The sequence below is a fragment of the Gnatocerus cornutus genome, chromosome 1 (genome assembly GCF_029298725.1).
Source record: "Gnatocerus cornutus isolate USDA-ARS CGAHR chromosome 1, icGnaCorn1.1, whole genome shotgun sequence".
Lineage (NCBI taxonomy): Eukaryota > Metazoa > Arthropoda > Insecta > Coleoptera > Tenebrionidae > Gnatocerus > Gnatocerus cornutus.
This window is the reverse complement of record NC_142233.1, coordinates 9083000-9105183: the sequence shown is the minus strand read 5'-3', so window position 1 is coordinate 9105183 and position 22184 is coordinate 9083000. Positions and strand designations below refer to the sequence as shown.

Sequence of the window (22184 nt, the reverse complement as noted above, 5' to 3'; positions counted from 1 at the left end):
TGACAGTACAACTTCCGGTCTTTCAATGAATAAAGTTTTTGTCATTAAATTTTTTGTGTCCCAGGACTGAGTGTCTTAAGATCCTGGTATATTTCTGATGTGTTTTTCTTCAAATAGGAGGTAAATACGATGATAATAAGCAGGCATAAGAGCCAAAAAGAGACTGAATATTTTTTTGGGTAGAGGACCAATCATACAAATGCGCCACTGCTCTCTGTAAGAACCCTGTCGAATTAAATGACACGAACCGTTATGATGTCACATCCTCTCTCACCCCCCGTAACGGCACCCACCCATACTTGGCAACTCGCTCAGACCTATAGATTTAGGGACTTTGGCTTGGCTTCACCTGTCAGGATTTGTCAACTCCCAAAATAAGCAAGTTTGGGGAGCAGAAAATTCCCATATTTATGTAGAAACATTCAATTATATTCAATTATATTGATACATTTTTTATTCACGCAGCAATTTATTAAACACGAATAGTAAAATTCGTAATGTGAAATTGACCAAGAACTTGACAGGAAACAGGTGACAGCCAGACTAATTAGTTCTGCCAACTCTTTAAAAACAAATTTTCCTGGATATTTTCTGCGAACATTAATAGCGGTTTTAGAGGTTAGTACCGTACGGTTCAAATTGTGGCCTTAAGAGTTAGGATACTGGTTAAACGGATCTTTTATAATAAAGAAAGGCGTGTTAGTATATCAAAAATCGTATTCGTTCATTTTTTGCAATTTTGTGGATTGGATGGTTTCTGCATAACAATATACGCTTAAACAAATCTTAAAAATTTATGATTCAACGTCCAGATTTAAGACAATCTTAAAAAAATATGAATTTCTTAGATTACATTTGAATCGTTAATAGTAAAATTATTAGAAACAAACTGAAGTTCTGTATTTTTGATAACTTTTTATAGAAATAAATTTTAAAACTTTGTGACTCAAAATCTAGTTTTAAGAAAATTTGGAAACAAATATCAAAATAATCTCCTACACTCTTGGGTTCAAAACGTCACTAATTGTATTAGGTACAACAGAAACAAAATGGAGCTTTGTTTTTTGATACATTTTTAGAAAAAATTGAAAAATATTTGCAAATTGAATCGTGATGTTAATAATAAAATAAACGAAAAAGAGCTCCGCATTTATAATACATTTTGAGAAAACCATATTTAAAAAAATTGTGACTTCATATCCAGTTTAAAAAAAATAGAATTGGGAACTTCACCATTGGATTTTAAACGCCACTATTTACTATATTGCAATTGAATCGTTAACATTTATGATATAAGAAGCAAACTGAAGCTTTGCATTTCTGTTACATGTTTATAAAAATTAAAAACAAAACTGGGTAAAATATTTTTTACTGTTGGCTTCATAACAACGCTAATTACACTGGTCAACATGCATTTTGTGCCATAAGTGTGGATAATCAATTCTCACTAATTAAGGTTAGTCCAATACAAAAATGTTCATAAAAAGTTTCTATCGGCTACAATTTTGAGAAAAATAAAACTAAACTTCAAGTAAGCGAAGTTGTTTTTTCTAAATCTAGATACCATCGAAAACAAATATTTTACATTAAACTGTCAATGACCCAGTAAAAATGTTGTAGTTATTACAAAAGACAATTTTCAATTTCAGTTCTATAAATTAAGAGTGTTACAATACAAAATTTTAGCTTAGGGGAAATGAACTAAACCCCGGAAATAAAAATGTTAAGATTGACCCATTGAGATAGCTGCTTGTTTATTCTCGATCAAAACATTCATCATCATAAGTAACAAAGTCAAAAAAAAAAGACCAATTGTGTTAAAAAGTTTTTTGGTGGCATAGATTTACCACTGATAAAAAAAGTTATTAAGTTATTAAGTTATTATCTTGAAGACCGTTACCAATTGCATTTTTTTGTTATCATAACTGTATTTAGCAAACTCAGATTAACTAGAAATGATGGAAATTATTAATGGCACAAAAAATTATTTTTAAATTGTTGCCTAGTGTTATACATTTGTATAAACATTGTACTAGAAATAATAAAATTATAAGAAACAGACTGGAGTTCGGCTCGAAATTTTAAAATAAAAAAAAATGGTAAAAATAAAGTGGGTACAAATTTTCTACTGTTCTATTTTAAAACAATCAGAATAATATCTTTCAATGTTAGTTTCAACGTGGCATTAAATAATATATTATAATTAAATCGGCTGGATTGGAAATAAGTTAATTTGGGTACGATTTTTAATTTTCTACAAATTCTTTAATAAACATTTTGCTTCACAAAATCTGGGAAGCCAATATTTGCATGTTAAATTCCCTATGTTCCAAAATCTATTCTACTTCAGGTATAAGCAAGAATTATAGAACATATCTGTCAAATGTCAGATGGGATATTATGGGTTAATAAAGGACAAACGTTTATTATTGTGATGCAGCTCTTTAAAATGTCCTTTCTTTTAGTTAGAAATGTAATTACATGCAAAAGACCTACTTACTGCCTAATTTATCAGTCTTTGAACATATGGACTGTTCAGATTGGACCGGAGAGAGCTGTGACGAGGCATAGCATAGTTAAGATGCAACAGCTGCCGTCGGCAATGCAAGCTGAGCAGAATTAATAGAATCGTGCTAGAGCAGACATTTCCAGATTAAGTAAAAGTTGAGACCTAATGACCTGGAGTAAGAGTGAAGAAGTTTACTGTTTCAGTTACCGATTACCTAACGAGATCTTTGAGTATTGTGCCTGATTTATTCTTAAATACGGAAATCTGGTCATGGCACTGTTAACACGACTCACATGCATATGGATGTGGTGATTGTACTGGATGTTCATATTATCTTGTATGTTGGAAAGCATACTAATTGAATGCGGTAAATTAATCTGTATTGGATTGATAGATGTTATTATCCACTTTAGCCAGATTATCAATATGTCATTCTATAATCAATTCGTCTTTGTATTTGTAAGTTTATTTTTTCACTACATTACATAATGTTAATTTCACAATTAAGAAGTAGACGACATGTCTCTACAACGCTATAAACTCGGAATTCGCGAATTTTGAGACACCATGTATAACGGATGTAGACCGTGTTGTGTAACACATGGATTTTACCTATCGGCTGTCTAATTAAAAATCTGATCAAGACTGTTATGTCACCAGTCTTTGTTTTTTCCGTACCTATGTGGTTCCGAAATAAAATTTAAAAGCTGTCATTCACTATTATGCTACTTTTCAAGGTGTGCATGAATGAACAAGAAACTTTCATAAAAATTTCAGGTCCTAGAACTAATTTACAACATACAAAAAAGAATTTTTAATTAGATAGACAATACAGGATGTTCATATTATCTTGTACTTGATTGTACTGGATGTTCATATTATCTTGTATGTTGGAAAGCATACTAATTGAATGCGGTAAATTAATCTGTATTGGATTGATAGATGTTATTATCCACTTTAGCCAGATTATCAATATGTCATTCTATAATCAATTCGTCTTTGTATTTGTAAGTTTATTTTTTCACTACATTACATAATGTTAATTTCACAATTAAGAAGTAGACGACATGTCTACTTCTTAATTGTGAAATTAAACCTTTTCTACAAGTAGATAAAAAAAAGCGAATTCTGGGTTACTTATATTAAGCCAAATGTTTTGGATCTTGAGAAATAATAATTTTCGGGTCAGAAAAGTTTCTTCTTTTCATTTGTTTACATATAATTACTATTACTTCAGAATGACTACTGCACTCTAAATTATTAACAAACTTGAAAACTGCTTGAAAACTTTCCAATTTAGTGGTTACACATTCTCTTCTTCATTCATGACATTTTTATTCAGGAAAACACAATAGGGCAGACAGTATCAATTATATTGAAATATAAACCTCGAACCCCCAACATTAAGCTGGCCGAAAGTTTTTATTTTTGCGAAATTACCCAACTTATCAAATTTATTGTGGAATTGGTGGCAAAAACTTCTCTTGAAAGAAGGAAGAAACGGGAAAACTTCTCAGGTGTATTAACAAATCCATTTCATATCCCATTTCTGAACACTTAGCTCTATGTAGGTCACGGCTGGTAGATTTGCTTTAAGATACAGCCTAATCTGCCATAAAATGTTTAAGATAAAAAGGGTGCGAGCGTATTTAAAATGCTGTACAGATGTTACAAATGTGCTCCAAAGAATGTTTCCAAATAAACGCGTCGCCACGTTTTGCGTATTGATGGTTACACTTTTTCGCCTATAAGTCAGATTTTATTTTCTGGAATGTTTAGATTTTTTTTGTGTCCACATACAGCAAGATCGTGCAACGAACGTTCATTTTCTGACCTATAATGGCTTTTTACGTCGATATTCCATTTACTTTTTATCAAATTGGACGTCCAGTGGATGTACATTACTGGACCAACCTTTAAAGGGAATTTCATTGATAGTGATTACGAGACCGATTACAATTGAATTGGTGTGCGCAAAAACCAGAAAATTAGTTTTTTAGAAAAGTTGTTTATACATGTAAACTTGAACAAGGGTATAATGAAACGTGGAAGATTTTTCAAACTTGCGAAATTGATGTTGTAATACAGTCGAGATTAAATATTTCCGTCATTTTATTTGAAAGTTGTGCAATTATTCCAAGAGGGTGTTAATTTAATGGGTTTTATCTTTGATCGCGTTATAAAATGGTCTTTGTCGGATAATTTTGTGGATATAATGAAGTCTTCAAGATAGACTGTAGTGCTACTTTATTGTTTAAAGTCTAATACATTTCGATGCAATTTGTGTCAAAATATGGGTTATTAGAATTGCTCTCAATGCAAATTGCTCTATACTTAGAGTGTACTTATTGTGCAAACAGGTTGTTATCATTGTACCTACTTAAATCTGCATTACAAGTAGATACCAAAAATTCTGCAATGGTGATGCATAAAGCTATTTTTTTAGATTGTAAAAAAAATAAACTAAAGGCGGTTTGACACGATCACATTTTTTCGAATAAATATTTGAGAATGTTTCTGTCAAATTGACGTTCATGATTTGTCACAAAATTAATGCAGATTTTTTTTTTCTGATCGTTAACCTTCAAAATCGGAGGTTTGGAGGATTATTATTCTCTTCACTTGGAGCATTGCTACTGCGCAGAATTGTGAAAATATTTGTGATTTTTTTTATAATATTTTTGCAAAAATTTTTTTTTCCATTTTCGCTCTTTGTCACGTAAATATTTGTTTGAAAATAAATTCTCAAATTCTCAAAACAGGACGTAATATGACTTCAGGACAAATGTTGCAAAGAATCTAATTATTTTTTTTAAGAAAGCGCCAAAAACTAACTGTAAATAAACTTGATTTTTTGGAAACTTTCTCAATGATTATTGTGCAGACATTTTTGAAGATCAAGATAGTAAAAGAAACATTACTCTTTCCATTAAAATAAATAACAAAATAATTTATTACTTATGATTGAATTAAAGAGGTGAGAATAAAATCTTTGAAATTTTGGGCCTTTGGCAACAACTCAAAAATTGAATTTGCCATAACTTAGTTATTTGTTGACGTATCGAAATTTTGAGCACGGATTTGGATTCCGTATGAAATTCTGCGTAAAAATGAGCACAAATAATAATGTAAGTTTGCTTCACAAATGAACAAGATATTGACCAAAATAGATTCTTAGTAGTAGTCTTAATAGTAGTCTTTTTGAGATACAATTTAAGAAACTTTTTAAGGCGAAAACGACATTTAATGCTTTGAGTTAAATACCAATCGAATAAGCAGCTTAAAATCGTCTGACAAAATTTCAAATCGGTAAGACAACTATTTTACGAGACATACGAGACATACGAGTACTTTCACTACCTACGAGTAGCTAGTTGGCACGCTGTCTCCGTAAAAAATTTTTGGAAAAAAAATGACCGATGGTGGCGCTGCGATCGTTGCAAAGATGGCGAGCATAGAATGTACTGTCATTAAAAAAGTGAATTTGTGTGAGCGTTAATTAGAAAAACCATATAAGAAAAACTTATATACAATATTTATTGTTAATTTACATCGTTGGTTGTAATTGTTCTTATGCCTGAACCTTCAAACCGATGTGTGCCAGAATTGAAGAGTTTTGAGATCTACAATCACTGTTTTATAAGCATTTGTTAACTTCTCTTGTTACTTCAGGGTAACACTTACTTCAGGTTTGGTTGGTAATACAGGCCGTTTCACATAATAATCTTGAACCAACATATGGCTCTAGTGAAATACATTAAAAGCAATTAAACTGTTACTTTCAAAATGTTGATACACCTGAGAAAGAAGTTTTTTTGCAGGATAAATGCATAATGCTTGTGCATTATTCAACAAGAATTCGCCACCAGAGGTTGTATCAGAACATTTTCATCGCGATTAGTCCACGTTACTCATTGACTTTAACTTAATAACCTAGATGGTGCAAAGTACCCGCCATGATGTTCCTGCTCACCAGCCATATTGGAAATAGTGGATTCAAATTTTTAGGGAACCCGCAATTCTCAAGTGTAATGTTTTACTCGAAGTTTAAATAAACCACCGAAAATAGTCTTATACAGTATACAAAACGACCAAAATAATAAACAAGAGCTTTAATTAAAAACTAGGTTTTATTTAACCATTTTAAAATTTTTCGAAACTCTTACAATTTTTAATTATTTTTATACATTAAAATTATACATTATACATTATGAAAACTATAGACCATTTAGTATTTACACTCATTATCATTGGATTACGATAAAGTAGAACTAGTTTATTAAAAATCACTGAGAATTCTACAACAAAGAAAAGAAAACAAACTACTATTGACTTCTTACAAATAAATTATTATTTAACTCATTATTTAATCAATAACGACGGTTGTCAACTTATTTTAATGCCATCGTTGGAAAAACATCTTAGAAAAGTTATAATAACATTTTTTTTACCTTTTAAAATGTAAAACAGATTTTGCAATATAGGCAACATTTGATACGCCGGTGTATCAGATCTATATCATTGCATACACAAACGCTATTTCCAAGATGGCCCATGCTAGTACCCCCACCACCAGCTTTTCACCGTCTAGGTATATTATAACATGACATTGCACTAACGTTACTCGTTGTAGTACTATGGAATTGAGCCATAGATGACGCTGTCGTTACATCTCGCCACAGCTTGGCGGACAATTTTGCGATATAAGAGTGCATTAAAAAGTGGATAGTTATCGCTTCTCGGCCTTATGGCTAAGATCAAAGTGTAGTATCTGTTCTTATCAGCTTAATATCTGATACGCCCCGCATGCGGGGCCAGTATATTAAACTGATTTTTGGAAAGTGACGGACGCTAGGAGCTTGCTCCACGTCCGTCGAGGGTTGGCCCGACATTGCAGTACAGTCGGGAACGGCCCACCTAAAAAAAATAAACACAAAGTTCCCATGGTTTCCTGAATATTTTGACTGAGGTTTTAAGGTAATTGCGCCATTTGATCACAACGGTTTTTAGATTAGATAAAGATAAAAGTAGGTAAAATTACTTTTTTAGGCGACTTAAACTGAAAATGAAATTTTTAGGCCTTAAAAGCGGCCTAAAAGTGAGTCTTTTCTGGCCGCAAACATTTTCGGCCGATCTATGGTGGCGCCATCTATCCATAGTTTTGCATATTACGTCAAGATACCGATATTAGCCTCAATTTTATAATTATTTGGGTAAAATCAAATCGACAAACTGCTGTAAAGTGCAACAAAGACGTGTTGAATTATTGAAAATGAAGATGGATAGCTTTTGTGTTGCTGCAACAACATCAAAAAGCACATCAAACCTAATTCATACAAATTGTTAAAGCTACACATGCCAAAACTGCAAATGTAAATAAAGAAAATATGAACTTTTCTGAAGGAGCCATAAATATTTACAATCATTCAATTGTTATAAATGATGAGATCAATAAATCATAAATAAAAATTAATTAACTTGTAAATTTAGTCCTCTCACCTTGTGTATCACGGCCAGAAAGTGCCATTTTGTCCTCGCCTTCTTTCTAGCCACGGCTATCGCCCCGGGCATTAAAATAAGGCTCGGCTAAAAAAAACACTTTTTGGCCTTGCACAAATAACTATTTAGGCGGTAGTAAAGAGCAACAAAGACGTTGAATTATTGCCGATGAACATCTCTAGCAGTAACGAAAAGGCGGCTGCAACAACATCAAAGAGGAGATTATACAAATTATGAAGTCGACATGCCGAAATTATATACAAATGTAACTAATAGCAATTTAAACTTTTCTGAAAGGTCCATAAGTATTTACAACTGTTCAGTTATTATAAATAAATTAGATCACAGCAGATCCACACAAACTGAACATGACATCTTGCACTTCTTGCAGAAACATAATTTTGTTAAAAATCGAATATATAAATTTTAAATTAACCAAAACCATGAATGTTTGAAATGTTTGCTACTTGATACATTAAATAAACACCTTCTTTTCATTACGCTTTTGTTCATCTACTTCAATTAAATTTTTCACTTAACTTCACTTTTTTTCCCTCAAAATATAACTTTCAAAAATTTAAAATTAGTGTGCAAATAAGTTTGAACTATTTACTCATCACGTCAGATACTGAATACGTAAAAAAGTAATTTTATAATTTGTTTTTGAATTAAAACTTTGATAAGAAAATTTGTCACACGCGTGACAATATTTTAACAAAAGTTGGCAAAACTGGTTGAAATTTGAAGAGTTAAAAATTGAAAATTTGAATACAAAGTAATGTATACAATTATTGTCAATTATTTGTAACATTTTTAGGTTTTTAAAAATAATTGAAATTTGTCCATCGTGCAAAAATATTATAAGCATCACGAACGTTAAGGACTAAACCGATCTCAGACAATAATTGAAGTCGTCGCTGCGCTCCTCCTCCAAACATCGATCTTCGATCGATAAAGTGTTTTAATACTTTAATACGTTCTTAATACTTAATATACTATTTTTAATTAAGTAAATGGGTAAAACAAAATACATCTTCTTAATAGATTCTTAGAAGCACGATTTTTCTTATTTGCAATTTTGGTTCTACTTTTTCTAATTGTTGAAATGTGTTCATTCTGTGAATACTTAGTCGAATTTCTCGCCATGCTTCTAGGATTTACAGCACTGTGGAGGAGAGTGTAAATTTTTCTTATTTCTTCCTTGCTCTTTCACATCCCGATGTACCTACCAGCTATTGTGTATTAAGAATGTAAAGTTATGGATTTCCGCACAGTTGGAAAACTTTTGACTTGACATTTGAATGTAAGAATTTTATAAAATACCTACTCTTTGAATGAAACACTTTAAGCACCGCGTAGAGTGACAATTCTCGGAAACCATTAACTTTTCCTCGCCATAGAAAACCGCGGAAAATCACATGTGATGTGCCAATAACGACTTGTATTAAGAAAGCAAAGTTATTGATTTCCGAACGATAGCGAGTGTGATGTAGAAAAATCAACAGAAAGGTGTAGAAGATTTTTCAGTTGGCACAAAAAATCGACTTTTTTGTACGAGAAAGAAACTCAAGAGACTATTTAGTGTTTTATTATTATTGCAAAGTTTATTGTTTGTCTTGAAATTGTATAGAAAGCAAGAAAAAAATTATAACAGATTAATCTGACCCTCTGCGGTCTGAGCCAAAATTAGAATTGACTCTATCTAACCTACTTCTAATCAGATTACGTTAAAATTTGTTATCCCGAGATAATGCTTTTATTGCGGACTGTATTATTCTGGACAGAACCTCACGTTATCCTTGTCACTTTTCCTTATTTGGTTAATTCAAAAAGTGTTAAATTGTATACAATTAAGAAGTATCGTTAACATCTTAATAATTCATCCACATTTTATTATCGGCAAAAAAGAACTCGCCGCAGACCTGAAGTCATTCTCAATTAGACAAAGGACTACTTATTCCGAAAGATAGAATTTAAAGTGGTCGTTAAGGAATAAAGCAGCTTTAATTTAATTAATTCAGAAAAATGTAAGGCACTTTGTGAGATTTTTAACGACAAAAACATTGAACGAATGAAATATTCAAAGTTTTTCTTTAAATTCTTTTGTCGAATTGCTTTCTTATGTTGAATTATGATTGATTTCAGAATCTGAAGCAGATCTTGGAGATGAACTAAATGAGCTAGGAGCTTCGTTTTCTCCCGTCGAGAGCCCTCCAGTTCACTTTGCGACCGAAAATAGCACAGTCGTGACATCTCAAACAGGGTCAACTGCTTTGATACCGTGTGTAGTCAACAATATAGGAGATGGAATGGTAAGAAATGATCTAAATATACAGGGTGATTTACATAACTTGACAGCTTTATGACGAGTAATTTAAATTTATTTATTTTGTTTATTTTTATTTGTCATGAAATTTGTACACTACTGATACTAATGCCAATCAGTTGTCAATTTTTTGTCAAGTACTTAATATTTTTTCATTTTTTTTATTTATCTTTTTTTAAATAACGAAAACGTTTATCGTCCATGTTTTTGAATCAGTGATGACTTGCAAGAATTACAAAATTTATAAGTGCTCGAAATTACTACAAATTCCTAGAATTTCTATTTTTCTGTAAAATTTTGTAATTTGTAACTTTGGATAAACAAACCGTAATTAATAAAACTTTCAAATTTTTCTGTCTTGGGATGAAAACTTCCCAAAGTAATAGAAAGAGGTGTAAATTTTTGGGTTATTATTTCAAAATAAACATTTCAAAAACTTTTGTTTTTTTACACTCAAATTGTTGACTTATAGAGATTAATAAACTAGAAAAAAACCGTCACAATTCACAAATAACGGAATTTAATGGAAAGCGGTAGGAATTCAAAGTAAAAATTTTTAAAAATTCTGTTTCGTGCTATAAAATTTTGAAATTTAGCACAGTTGATAAATAAATCTAAACTAGTAAAACATTTCATTTTTAATGTTTTAACTCGAAAACTTGCAAAAGTTAAGGAATTTAAGAAAAAATAGTTGAAATTTTTAATTCGTTTAAACTAAAAATTGTGTATTTTAGACAGAATTTTTGGAATGTAGTACCTACAGGTGATAAAATAGTAAAATCTACAAATTTAAATGTTTTAGGTTCAAAACTGTCCTAGTTACAGAATTTAATAGAAAGTGGTGAAAATTTTTGGTTCCTCAAAACAAAAATTTCGAAAAATTCAGTTTTTTGTTCTAAAATTTTGGAATTTAGCACAGTTAATAAACAAATAAAAAGCAGTAAAACTTCCAAATTTTTTTGTTTCAAGTTTAAAATTGTGAAAGGTAAGGAATTTAATAGAAAGTGGTGGAAATTTTTAGTTAGTTTTAAAATAAAATTTAAAAAAATTCTGTTTCTTGCTCTAGAATTTTGAAATCCAGCAGAGTTGAAACAAGTCTTAACTAGTAAAACATCTCATTTTTTCTGTTTTTTTATTAAATTATTATTTAAATTTTTGGTTCCAAATTTTCAAAAATTCAGTTTTTTTGCTCTAAAATTTTGGAATTTAGCATAGTTGATAAATGAGTAGAAGGTGGTAAAAAACAATCAAATTTTGCTGTTTTAACTCAAAAACTTGCCAAAGTTATGAAATTTAATAGGGGAAACTAGTGGAAATTTTTGTTTCCTTTGAATTAAAAATTTTCTAAAATTGTGTTTTTTGAACAGAATTTTTGAAATTTACTACAGGTGATAAAATATGTAGTAAAACCTACAAATTTTGGTGTTTTAGGTTTAAAACTGTTACAGTTACTAAATTTAATAACAAATGGTGGGAATTTTTGGTTCCTTTTAAAATAAAAATTTCCAAAAATTTAGTTTTCTGTTCTAAAATTTTGGATTTTAGCACAATTAATAAACAAGTAGACATTAGTAAAACTTTCAAATTTTAATAGAAAGTGGTGGAAATTTTTTTTTTAAATAAAAAGTTCCAAAAATTCAGTTTTTTTCTGTAATAATTAAGCACAATTAATGAACAAGTCTAAAGTAGTAAAACCTTCTAATGTTGTTGTTTTAGAATCAAAACCTGCTAAAGTTGCATAATTTCATAGATAGTAGTGGACATTTTTGGTTCTTTTTAAAATAAAATTTTCAAAAAACGGTTTTTGATTGAAGATTTTAATTAAGAGCACAAATGATAAAGTAGTAAAACCCACAAATTTCACTGGCTTAGGTTTCAAACTGATGGAAATTTTTAGTTCGTTCTCAGAAGATTTTTTTATATCTGTTTCTTGCTCTAAAATTTTGGAATTTATTAAGCTGATAAACAAGTTAAAAGTAGAAACACTTCTCAATTTCACCGTTTTATGATTAAAAGAGTTTCAAAAAATAATAGATAATGGTAAACATTTTTGGATCCTTTCCAAATGGAAATTTCTAAAAATTTTGTTTCGTGTTCTACAGTTTTGGAAAATAGCACAGTAGATAATTAAAATAATAATTTAAAACTGTCAAAGTTATTGCATTTAATATAAAGCGGTTGAGACATTTTTGGCTCAACTTGAAAGAAATGAAAACTTTTACTTCCGATATGAATCACACTGTATTTAAAAAATAACGTTGAAGAATGAAGAAATATTTAATTTATTAACACGAAATCTCTCACATGTAAAAAAGCCTTTGGACAAACAAAACGCAACAGCTCAACGAGAGCGGTGTAAAATTAAAGCAAATCTACGATTTTCAAACAAATAAAAGCGGCTTAAATTACCAAGGCTTTGTTAAAATTTTACAGCATTTCAAATCAGTTTACCCTCGTTCTCATTTATGATATACCATATGTAAATATACACGAATTTTTAACCACTCATTTCACTTAAAATTACCACCAATTATAAAAGATAAATACAATTTGCGTTGCTTTTAACGCAAATGTAGGTAAAATATTGTAGCTGTAATCTTTTTTCATCGTCTCTAGACAGTACTGAAAACGAATCCATACAATACATTCAGGTAACACTGGGAAATTGCCCTACGAAAAGCCACACGGCATTTACTGCCTTTGTGATGCCGTAACTCAATTTTTATTAAATTTTCTTATAACCCATTTCAGGCTTTAACTCTGTTATAAAACTAAAGCAAACTTAAAACATAGCACTGAAGAACAATTAAATTATCACTTCGTGAATCGTAAAAAGTCTTCTTTCGTTCCGATCTTAGAAAGTTTTGAGCATGTAAACTAGCGTGTTTTAAATATTGTTCTAGCTCAGCTGATAAATGCATCGTTTTTAAAACGTTCAATATAACTGGGGAGGAGGTTCGGATCGCATTCATCAACTGAGCGAAATATCGTGGAAAAAATGTTGCTGTGTTTGAGGGTAACTGCGTCAGTCATATTTATAGAGCCCGTAAACTAGACTTTTTAAATAACGGTCAAAAACGCTGACGTTCCTTAAGCCGTAATTTACAATCAAGAATATAAAAGCAAAATATTTATGCAAAAAGTAAATCCAGCCTAGACTAACAATAAGCGAAGGTTATGTATGATCGAGACGGTTTTAGTTAGAACTCGCAGTGATGTATTTGACGTGCAATTCACAATAAACGTCAATAGGGCTATCAACGTTCAAATTTTAATTGAAATTGAAGCTGAAAAGCATGTAAAATTAACAAGATCAAACGAACTTACCAAGTGAAGTTCGATCTTGATTATGCTATCATCTTGCACAACGACATCATTAGAATATAGGTAGTACCCCCATTCTCTCCATAACACGCACGATATTTAAAGTAAGCAAATTCAAAACTCCCGCCACCCACCCTGTTGGTAGGCCTGCTTACTGGCGGTTCTGTCATTATTTTAAAGTCTTCGATGTCGCAACTTGGGAAGATCAGGGTTGCATCTTTTTGAAGATGCAAAGGGTGGGAGTGATGTCGTTGTGCAAGATGATAGCATAATCAAGATCGAACTTCACTTGGTAAGTTCGTTTGATCTTGTTAATTATGCCACTCATCTTGCACTTCGACATCATTAGAATATAGGTAGATGTTTAAAGTACGTTGCGACTCGACTTTTATTTATTCCATTCTCAATTTAAAACTGGAATAAATATCGGTAAACGTAAAAGATGAAAATAAACTATGTCAGTGTCTCCAATGACAAGGCTAACCTAATATAAACGTATATTAGGGATAATTTAAAACAACCTTAGCAAAAGGACCACATCTATTTTACATAATAGAACGGTTATAATGCCGCACACAACGGATTTTTGGACCATCCTAAGAATAGTCCTTTCCTAAAGGCTCTAGCGGCATTTGCCGAGAAAATAGAGGCGTCAACACCTGCTGTTTCCAAAACATCCATTATGGCTCGACTAATTGTAGCGAAAGAGGCATTCTTTTGGAAAGTTGGAAAAAGACGAAAACAAAACGTCTTATCTTCTCCGTTTGGTGAAGTGCAAGCTTCAATGTTAAAAAACAGAGAGATATGTCTGCGTTTAATGAAATTGTGCGAAGGTGTGCTAAGGCAACACTGAGGTCCAAACTTTATCCTACTTGGGACTTGATGACCTCAAGTGATAGATATGCTTAAAAAAAAAAAGTTTAATCCTGTGATCCTCACCTAATTTAGGTGTAAAAAGAAAGGCCAAAGCCGAATTGAAACTGTTAAGACTCCCGTACGAAAATCCGTCTTAAATTCGTATGTCAGAAAGGACAAAACATTGTCTACTGATTTCACTATAACGTTTAACGCAAAAGTGGCTCCGTGACTACATTTCTTCCACGTCACGCCATTGTTTGTATGTTGAACTGGAAATTGAAGCTACCATTTTGTTAATGCAAGTATCCCTCTGGACTCCTAAACAGCCATGGCCTTATTTAAAGAGCTTGCATAGAAGCAAAGATCCATAGTTCTGCTGCTCACAAAATTGTGAATCCTTCTGGATAATTTAGAAAGTAATAGAAATTGAATACCACCCATCCTATTTATATTAACAGCGGCGGTGGCGTTGTCAAGCCTTAATAAATTTTTGCATGACGTGATTCGGAAGCTAACCACCTTAGACCAAAAGGTGCTAGGAATTCAAGATAATGGAAGTGACACTTCTTTTTCTTCATCCAATGTCTAAACGCCCATTGATTTCCATTTACAACTCACCAGCCGGTCCACGAGGCATCAGAGTAAGTCTCAGTTGAAAAGTCAAACGACTTTATTTGACAGTCTGATAGAGAAACTTTAAGCTGCCACTTAAGATAATCTTCTGTTAAAGAGGGAGATAAACAACATGCGAGCGTCATATTTATCTCAAAATTGTTGAAGGGCTAAACCTTCGCTCTTTCCATGTACCTTGTATTAAGCCAGCCATACTGTACAGCTGTACAGACGGGTGTAAAATCTAGTATATTCTCTAATTGTGCAAGAAAGTTTCTTTGAAAACTCTAGCTCTAACTTTGATCCTCTTTTCCGGTTGCAACTCTACAGTCATTCGTTCCGAATTCAAAAGAATTCCTAAAATTTTCACGACCTTGCAAGATGGACTTGATTTTTTAATCTTAATTAGAAATCTGAAAGATTCTAGCAGTCTTGGAGATACCAGAGCAAGATTCATCGTGTCATTAAAGAGCAATAAGTCATCTTATTATAAAACTGACAAAGAACAACAAGTTTTTAACTTGTTGAACAGCTAAGAAGCCAACGCTAACCTAAAGGGTAAAGGCGAATATTCATAGTTTTCCATTTAAACAAAGCGAAGAAATCGCCTATCAGTGTGAATAATCAAACAAAGAAATATGCAACCATTAGATCAATTGAAGCTAAGAAGCAACTTAGGGCAAAGACCTAATGCTTAAGTGTTTTAAATTTAAAATTCGTCGCTGAGAACCATTAGGCTTACAGACTGTAAAACAGTAGTAACGAATTGTACTTCAACTGGTTTGGTTTACTTGGTTATAAATTTATAACACCCTTCTTTAGTAACATTAACTGCGACCTAAGTCGCTTGATTTTCTGAGACAGACATCAATCTTTCAGCAGAAGATGACCTTGGTGTGGAAGATTAACAAAAAAAAGGATTTTAAAACCCCAAATCAACGACAAATTTGTCTAGTTGCTGGTGATGGACTGTCAAGCATCAATAAAACTGCAATCGTTCGGCAAATCTTACAGTGGAGGCCGCCACTGCTAATCTCAAACTTCCGTGACTGGTCTTCTGTGGTTCGGATCGTTTAAGTTGTGTTTTCTTGGGTAAAAATTCTTCGTCCATTTCTGATTGGTGCGCCCAAACGGGATGACCAGTGCTGGTATGAACCTCGGCAGTTTTAAGGACGCCTTGACAAAGTCAGATCCCTTGGAGAGGCCGTCTTTCCAAGTGTTTTTGTTTCCTAAAAGTCGTTCTTCAAGATTATTGCTAAAAAAGGGAACGAGATTCGACTTTTTAACGTTTGAGAATTAATTCTAGACGGAAAGCAGATTTGAGTGTGATATACATTTGCCAAAGGCAAGCTGCATCCGATAATCATCCTATAATCTGCACATCATTGTCGCCCCCTCCCCTCCTTTTGCAAAAGGTGGTATAAAACCGTTTGATATTGAAGAGGGCCGCCTCATCTGAACTTGAAGTCCAGCTTAACGAGTGTCGCGATAGATTACCCATTCAGGGACAGAGACGACTGATTCTGGATTGAATTTTTGCGCGTTGAACAAAGGACAATTACCATCCAATGGGTATTTGGGACCAAAGTGGAGCGAGATACAGAAGGCAAACCTTGTGTTAGAATAGAGGCCCAACGCGCCGACAAATTTGCATGAACAGGATCACCTATCGTTGACGCCCCAACTGGAATCTGCACAAGAAGTGACAACACTTCTTGCTCTAAACAGGCGCATCCTCGGGCTCACCTCATCCGTTAGGATAGTCTCAGTAACGTACCGCAACCAGCAGGACAACCTGCAAGTTGTAACGCAATTCTCTACAAGAAAGCAACTCTGAAGAAGATAATCTCAGTAACGTAAAACGTACTCCGCAATCAGCAGGGAAATCAGCAATTTTGCAGCGCATTTCTCCATAAGAAGAAAGCGCAACGTGAAGAAAGGTCACCTCAGACAACGCTGCTAGGTCATACAAAAAACGTACACTGCAACCAATAAGAACACCTGCAAGTTGCAACGTAATTCTCCATCAGAAGAAAGCGCAATTGCGTTCATTCAAGGCCAAGGAAGTCCGAATATTCCTGAAAATGCTGCAACTCCTCTTTTTCTAGGCGATGAAATTTCTGATCGAGTTCGCTGTTCTCTCTCGTTCCTGTGAACGGACTGCAACTCGAACTGTGGCCACGATGTCTACTGGAAAGGTATACGCAAAAGTACCCCGCAACCAACCGGATAACCTGCAGTTGCAACGCAATTCTCCATAAGAAGAAAGCGCAATTGTGTTCTTTCTCAGTTTCTAGGCGATGAGATTTCTGATCGAGTTCGCTGTTCTCTCTGGCCCCTAGGGACGGACTGCAACTCGAACAGTGGCCACGATGTCTACTGGAAAAGTATACGCTAAAGTACACCTCAAACAACAAGATATTCTGCAGTTGTAATGCAATTCTCCATAAGAAGAAAGCGCAATTGTGTTCTTTCTCAGTTTCTAGGCGATGAAATTTCTGATCGAGTTTGCTGTTTTCTCTGGCCCTTGGGGACGGACTGCAACTCGAACTGCGGCCACGATGTCTACTGGAAAGGTATACGCTAAAGTACACCGCAACCAACAGGATAAACTGCAAGTTGCAACGCAAATCTCCATAAGAAGAAAGCGCAATTGTGTTCTTTCTCAGTTTCTAGGCGATGAGATTTCTGATCGAGTTCGCTGTTTTCTCTGGCCCTTGGGGACGGACTGCAACTCGAACTGTGGCCACGATGTCTACTGGAAAGGTATACGCTAAAGTACACCGCAATCAACAGGATAAACTGCAGTTGCAATTGTTCTTTCTGGGACGAGCCTGGAGTCAAGAAAGTCCGAAGAGTGTCGTCAAATTCCTGAAGACGCCGCAACATAACCTCATTTTCTAGGTGATGAAATTTCTGACCAAGTTCGCTGTGCTCTCTCGCTCCTGGGGACGGACTGCAACTCGAACTGTGGTCACGATGTCTTCTTTTACGATATTTTCCCATTGCCTAACGTTTGTTGGCTAATTTCTTCAAAACTCGGGAAAAAAACGTGAACGTGTTATGGCACGAAAATGAAGAATGACAGAACCGCCAGTAAGCAGGCCTACCAACAGGGTGGGTGGCGGGAGTTTTGAATTTGCTTACTTTAAATATCGTGCGTGTTATGGAGAGAATGGGGGTACTACCTATATTCTAATGATGTCGAAGTGCAAGATGAGTGGCATAATTAGGCCAAAAATGGTGTCAGAATGTTGCCATTGGTCGTTAACTTTGGGATTATTGAAGAATTTATGATCGGTTTTAACAGAGCGGACAGAGCAAACGAACTGAAAAAACAAGCATTAGTTGCAACAGGAAGAGATGCGGATTGCTACAGATAATGTTCTAAGTATGGTACCTTACCTTACAGTAGAAGAGCAACTATACAAAAGTGACAAAAACTAAAAATATAAACAAACATTAAACAAATCGATGAAGCAGAAACTCAACAAAATGGGAAGAAAAACTGCAAAAATGAAAGCTGAAACAGTGACATAAAGTTGCGAAGTTAGAGCAAGTTTGATTATTCGAGAAATTCATATCAAAATCCACTTCCACAGGCACCATTTTCAAAATAGAAATTATAATAAAAACAAACTTATCACTGTATATTTATTAAGTATGACAGTTATGCGGTTCAAAAGGGCATGAAACAATATTGAACATTGAAGTCTTAAAAAAGAGAAATGGATTCTAATGTCTTAAGATTCTTGATCTTTAAAATTAGATACTTTCTCGATTCTGTTCGAAATTTTTATATTGTTTTTAGATTATTTCTATACTATATCTAAACCGGTTTGGATTTTTGTCTAAGTTCTATTTAGATTTTCTTCATTCTCTTTAGATTAGTTAATAGTATATTAAAGAACGTGTTTTATAATGGTGCACGAGGTCCCGGTGTACAAAACGAGCCGTAGGCGAGTGCATCAAAGCCATTATAAAACAAGTCCTTTATACTATTTTTTCTAATTTGCACCCCTTTTTTAATAATAAAATTAAATTTTAGAATTCTAAGAGTTTTCGTGTTACACGATTGGTAATGGTTTTGTAACCACGACTTGCCACTTGATTTTCAAATTTAATTTAAAATTTGACATTTATTGAGTTTCACTGTCACTGAATTTTGACATAACGTAACCTAACCTCACAGCCAGTATTCATATCTATTATATTTAGGTACAATTATTGTTGGCCGTAAAGGACAGTTCAATTATATTCATACATTTTTACTCACGCAGCAATTGTGCATAAATTCTCTTTCAATTCTTAAATTCTTTTTGGTCTCAAGATTAGATTGTGTTAAAGTTCTCTTCAAATTACAAATATTTCCCGAAAATTTTATAAATCATTTCTCAGTTTCGAACAAATTTTGAAAATTGGCTTTGTTTCACTTTATGTATATTTTTTTTAAAATATAGCTTTATAAACTATTATAAGATTCTCCTACATTGATCTAGATTTGTTTTTGATTCTCTTTACATTCTCTTCAAAATCTCTCTCAATTCTTTTGGATTTTTCTGATTTTTTTTCTAGATTGTGTGCACTTGTTTAGATTTTTGTGGACTCTCCTTAACTAACTTAAATTCTTTCTAGTGTCTTTCCATTCGACAAACTCTTTTTTATCCTGCATAACTTTTCTTAAGATTATGTATAAATTACTTACAATTTTTAGTTTATCATAATTATCTTTAGTCTACTCGTATTTTCCTTACATCTTCTAGACAATCTTTCAGTTTTAATAAGATACTGTTGAATTTTTATGTTTTTTAAAAATTCTTTTTTTTAGATTTTTCAGATTCTCTTTAGGTTCTGTTTAAATGTTTTAGATTTTCATTGAATTCTTTTCTGGATTTATTTTAAATCTTATCCATATTCTATCAAAATTTGGTTTGGGCTTTCTAGATTTTTTATAAATGTTCCTTGAATAATTCTCTAAACTTTTTATTTTTTGGATGTTCTTCAAATTTTCTAGCAAGTTTTATTTCAAAACGAATACGCAAATTAATCCAAAAATATTGTAGAAAGAATTTCAAAAAAATAAAGAATGTCTGATGCAAAATCTAAAAGGGATCTAAAGAAAATTCAAATAGATAAATTTAAAGAAACTATTAACTTGAAATATAAATAAATTCGCTAAATAAAAACTATAGAAAATATTAGGAAAAGTCAGAGATTAATTAAAAATCTGAAAGAAAAATAAATTTGCCTCCACAAGCAACTGACAAATTTTCAGTAATTTTAGTTGTATAGTATTTGTTTGACATTCCGCTGAATTCCAGAAGTTTAAAGAAACAGCATTTGGTATCTCGCTTCGCCAATCACAAAAACGCATTTAAAGTTTGGCGTCTACATACAATTCTTTACAAGAAAAATACTCCCTCCGTTTGGAAATTCTTTTGAAATAAAGTTTTGTTAAAGAAGATTTGAAAACAACTATCACTGTCGGTTATATCCATATTTTGCCACTCGTTGATGTGTTTTTCCACCCTTAATAAACAATTCACTAGTTTGTCATTTGAACTAGAATATTAAAACACCGGTTTGAAGAAAATATGGAAACTGCAAAAGAAAATTTAAGAAATTTGACAAAGATAAACCCTAATTTGCCTAAACACAACCGAAAAAAAGTGTGTATCGATATCTTTTATAAGAAAGCAAAATTTGTGATATAAAGTACTTTTTAATCAAGAATGCTAAAAATTCAATTGTTGAATGATTTTTTATTAGCAGTTTGTGTTTATAAGTGTTTATAATATAATTTGTTGAGTTATTTTTGAACGGAGGGAGTAAATTTTAGTATGTAAAAAATCTATAAGGATAATTATTAGAAATATGGAAATAACGGAAAACCTTCTAAAATGATCTGACTAAAAATAATTAAAAAAAATTTGAAAATAAACACTCTTGAAACGCCAACATTTTGGTAAAAACGAAAAAGAATTTAAAAAATATGTAAAGAGAATCAAATATGACGAAAATTTAGTAATAGTAATTTTGTAGAGCCAGAAAAATGTTAAAAATTCAGAAAGAATCTACAAAATTTGAACGAATCTAAAGTATCATAAAAATATGAAGAATAGCTTTAGTATTTAGAAAATTCAACAAAAATCTAAACTGAATTTTAAAAATCTAAAGCAAACGTCGAGAACCTAAAATAATTCAAGGACCTTCAAAAAAATAAATTCTGAGATGTGAGAATTTATTAAAACAGATATTTTAAACATTTTAAAAGAATTAAAAAGAAAGAATACAATAGAATCTGAAAATTAAAGAAAATCGAAAAATCTTCATAAATATGAAATGTAAGAACCATTGCACCCAATTAAGACCAAAGTGTAATCAATGTATATCTACAGAATCTACTGAGAATTAGACAGAATTAAAAGCGAATCTCGAAAGAATCCAAAAAGAACTTAATAAATCTAAAAAACCTGCAGAATATTGTAAATTTAACTTGTGGATTGTCATTAGATTGTTCTTACGTTCGGTTTAAGGAGTCATTCTCCTCGGATTTTCTAGTCAATGTCTTAGTTTTATAAGAGTGTTCTCTATTCTTTTAGATTTTTCTTAAATTCACTAGATTTACCTTTCATTTTCTTTGGATTTCTTTCAATTTTCTCTCGATTCACTAGATTGTGCATAAATTCGATTCGGCTTTGATTTGCCTTCGATTCTAATTAGAGCCTCTAGACTTTCTTTAAACTTTGTCTATTTTCTTTAGACACCCTAGACTTTCTAGAAATTTTTCTTTAATTTTCTTTACAACATTATTTTTTGCGAATTACTTCTTCTCAAATTGGGGCTCCATAAAAATATACTCTCTTGACAATGAATGCAGTACAGTAAAATTTTCCAAAAAGTTAAAACAAGACTAAGTTTGAAGACTTCAATAAGAATCTTGACTATAATGCTGATAGGTTGAAATCAATCTTCAAACGATGACACCAATTCATATAAGTTTGAACCTTTCATCTTTTGCCCCCAAAGTGTCCAATATATTCCCAGTAACAAATG

The 22184-nt window shown here is 32.3% G+C and overlaps 1 protein-coding gene and 1 non-coding gene across 2 annotated transcripts in view; both read left to right on the top strand.

Moving 5' to 3' along the window:
* The window catches only part of dpr13 (defective proboscis extension response 13), a 327435-nt gene that overhangs the window by 280553 nt on the left and 24698 nt on the right, over window positions 1–22184 (top strand). The window contains exon 3 of the mRNA XM_088042214.1: window positions 10154–10320. Coding sequence (XP_087898340.1) covers window positions 10154–10320 — 167 coding nt within the window. The remainder of the gene's footprint in view (window positions 1–10153; window positions 10321–22184) is intronic.
* On the top strand, window positions 7241–7431 carry LOC148180221 (U2 spliceosomal RNA). The gene has a single exon (XR_015771748.1). It is a non-coding gene; the product is annotated as a U2 spliceosomal RNA (small nuclear RNA).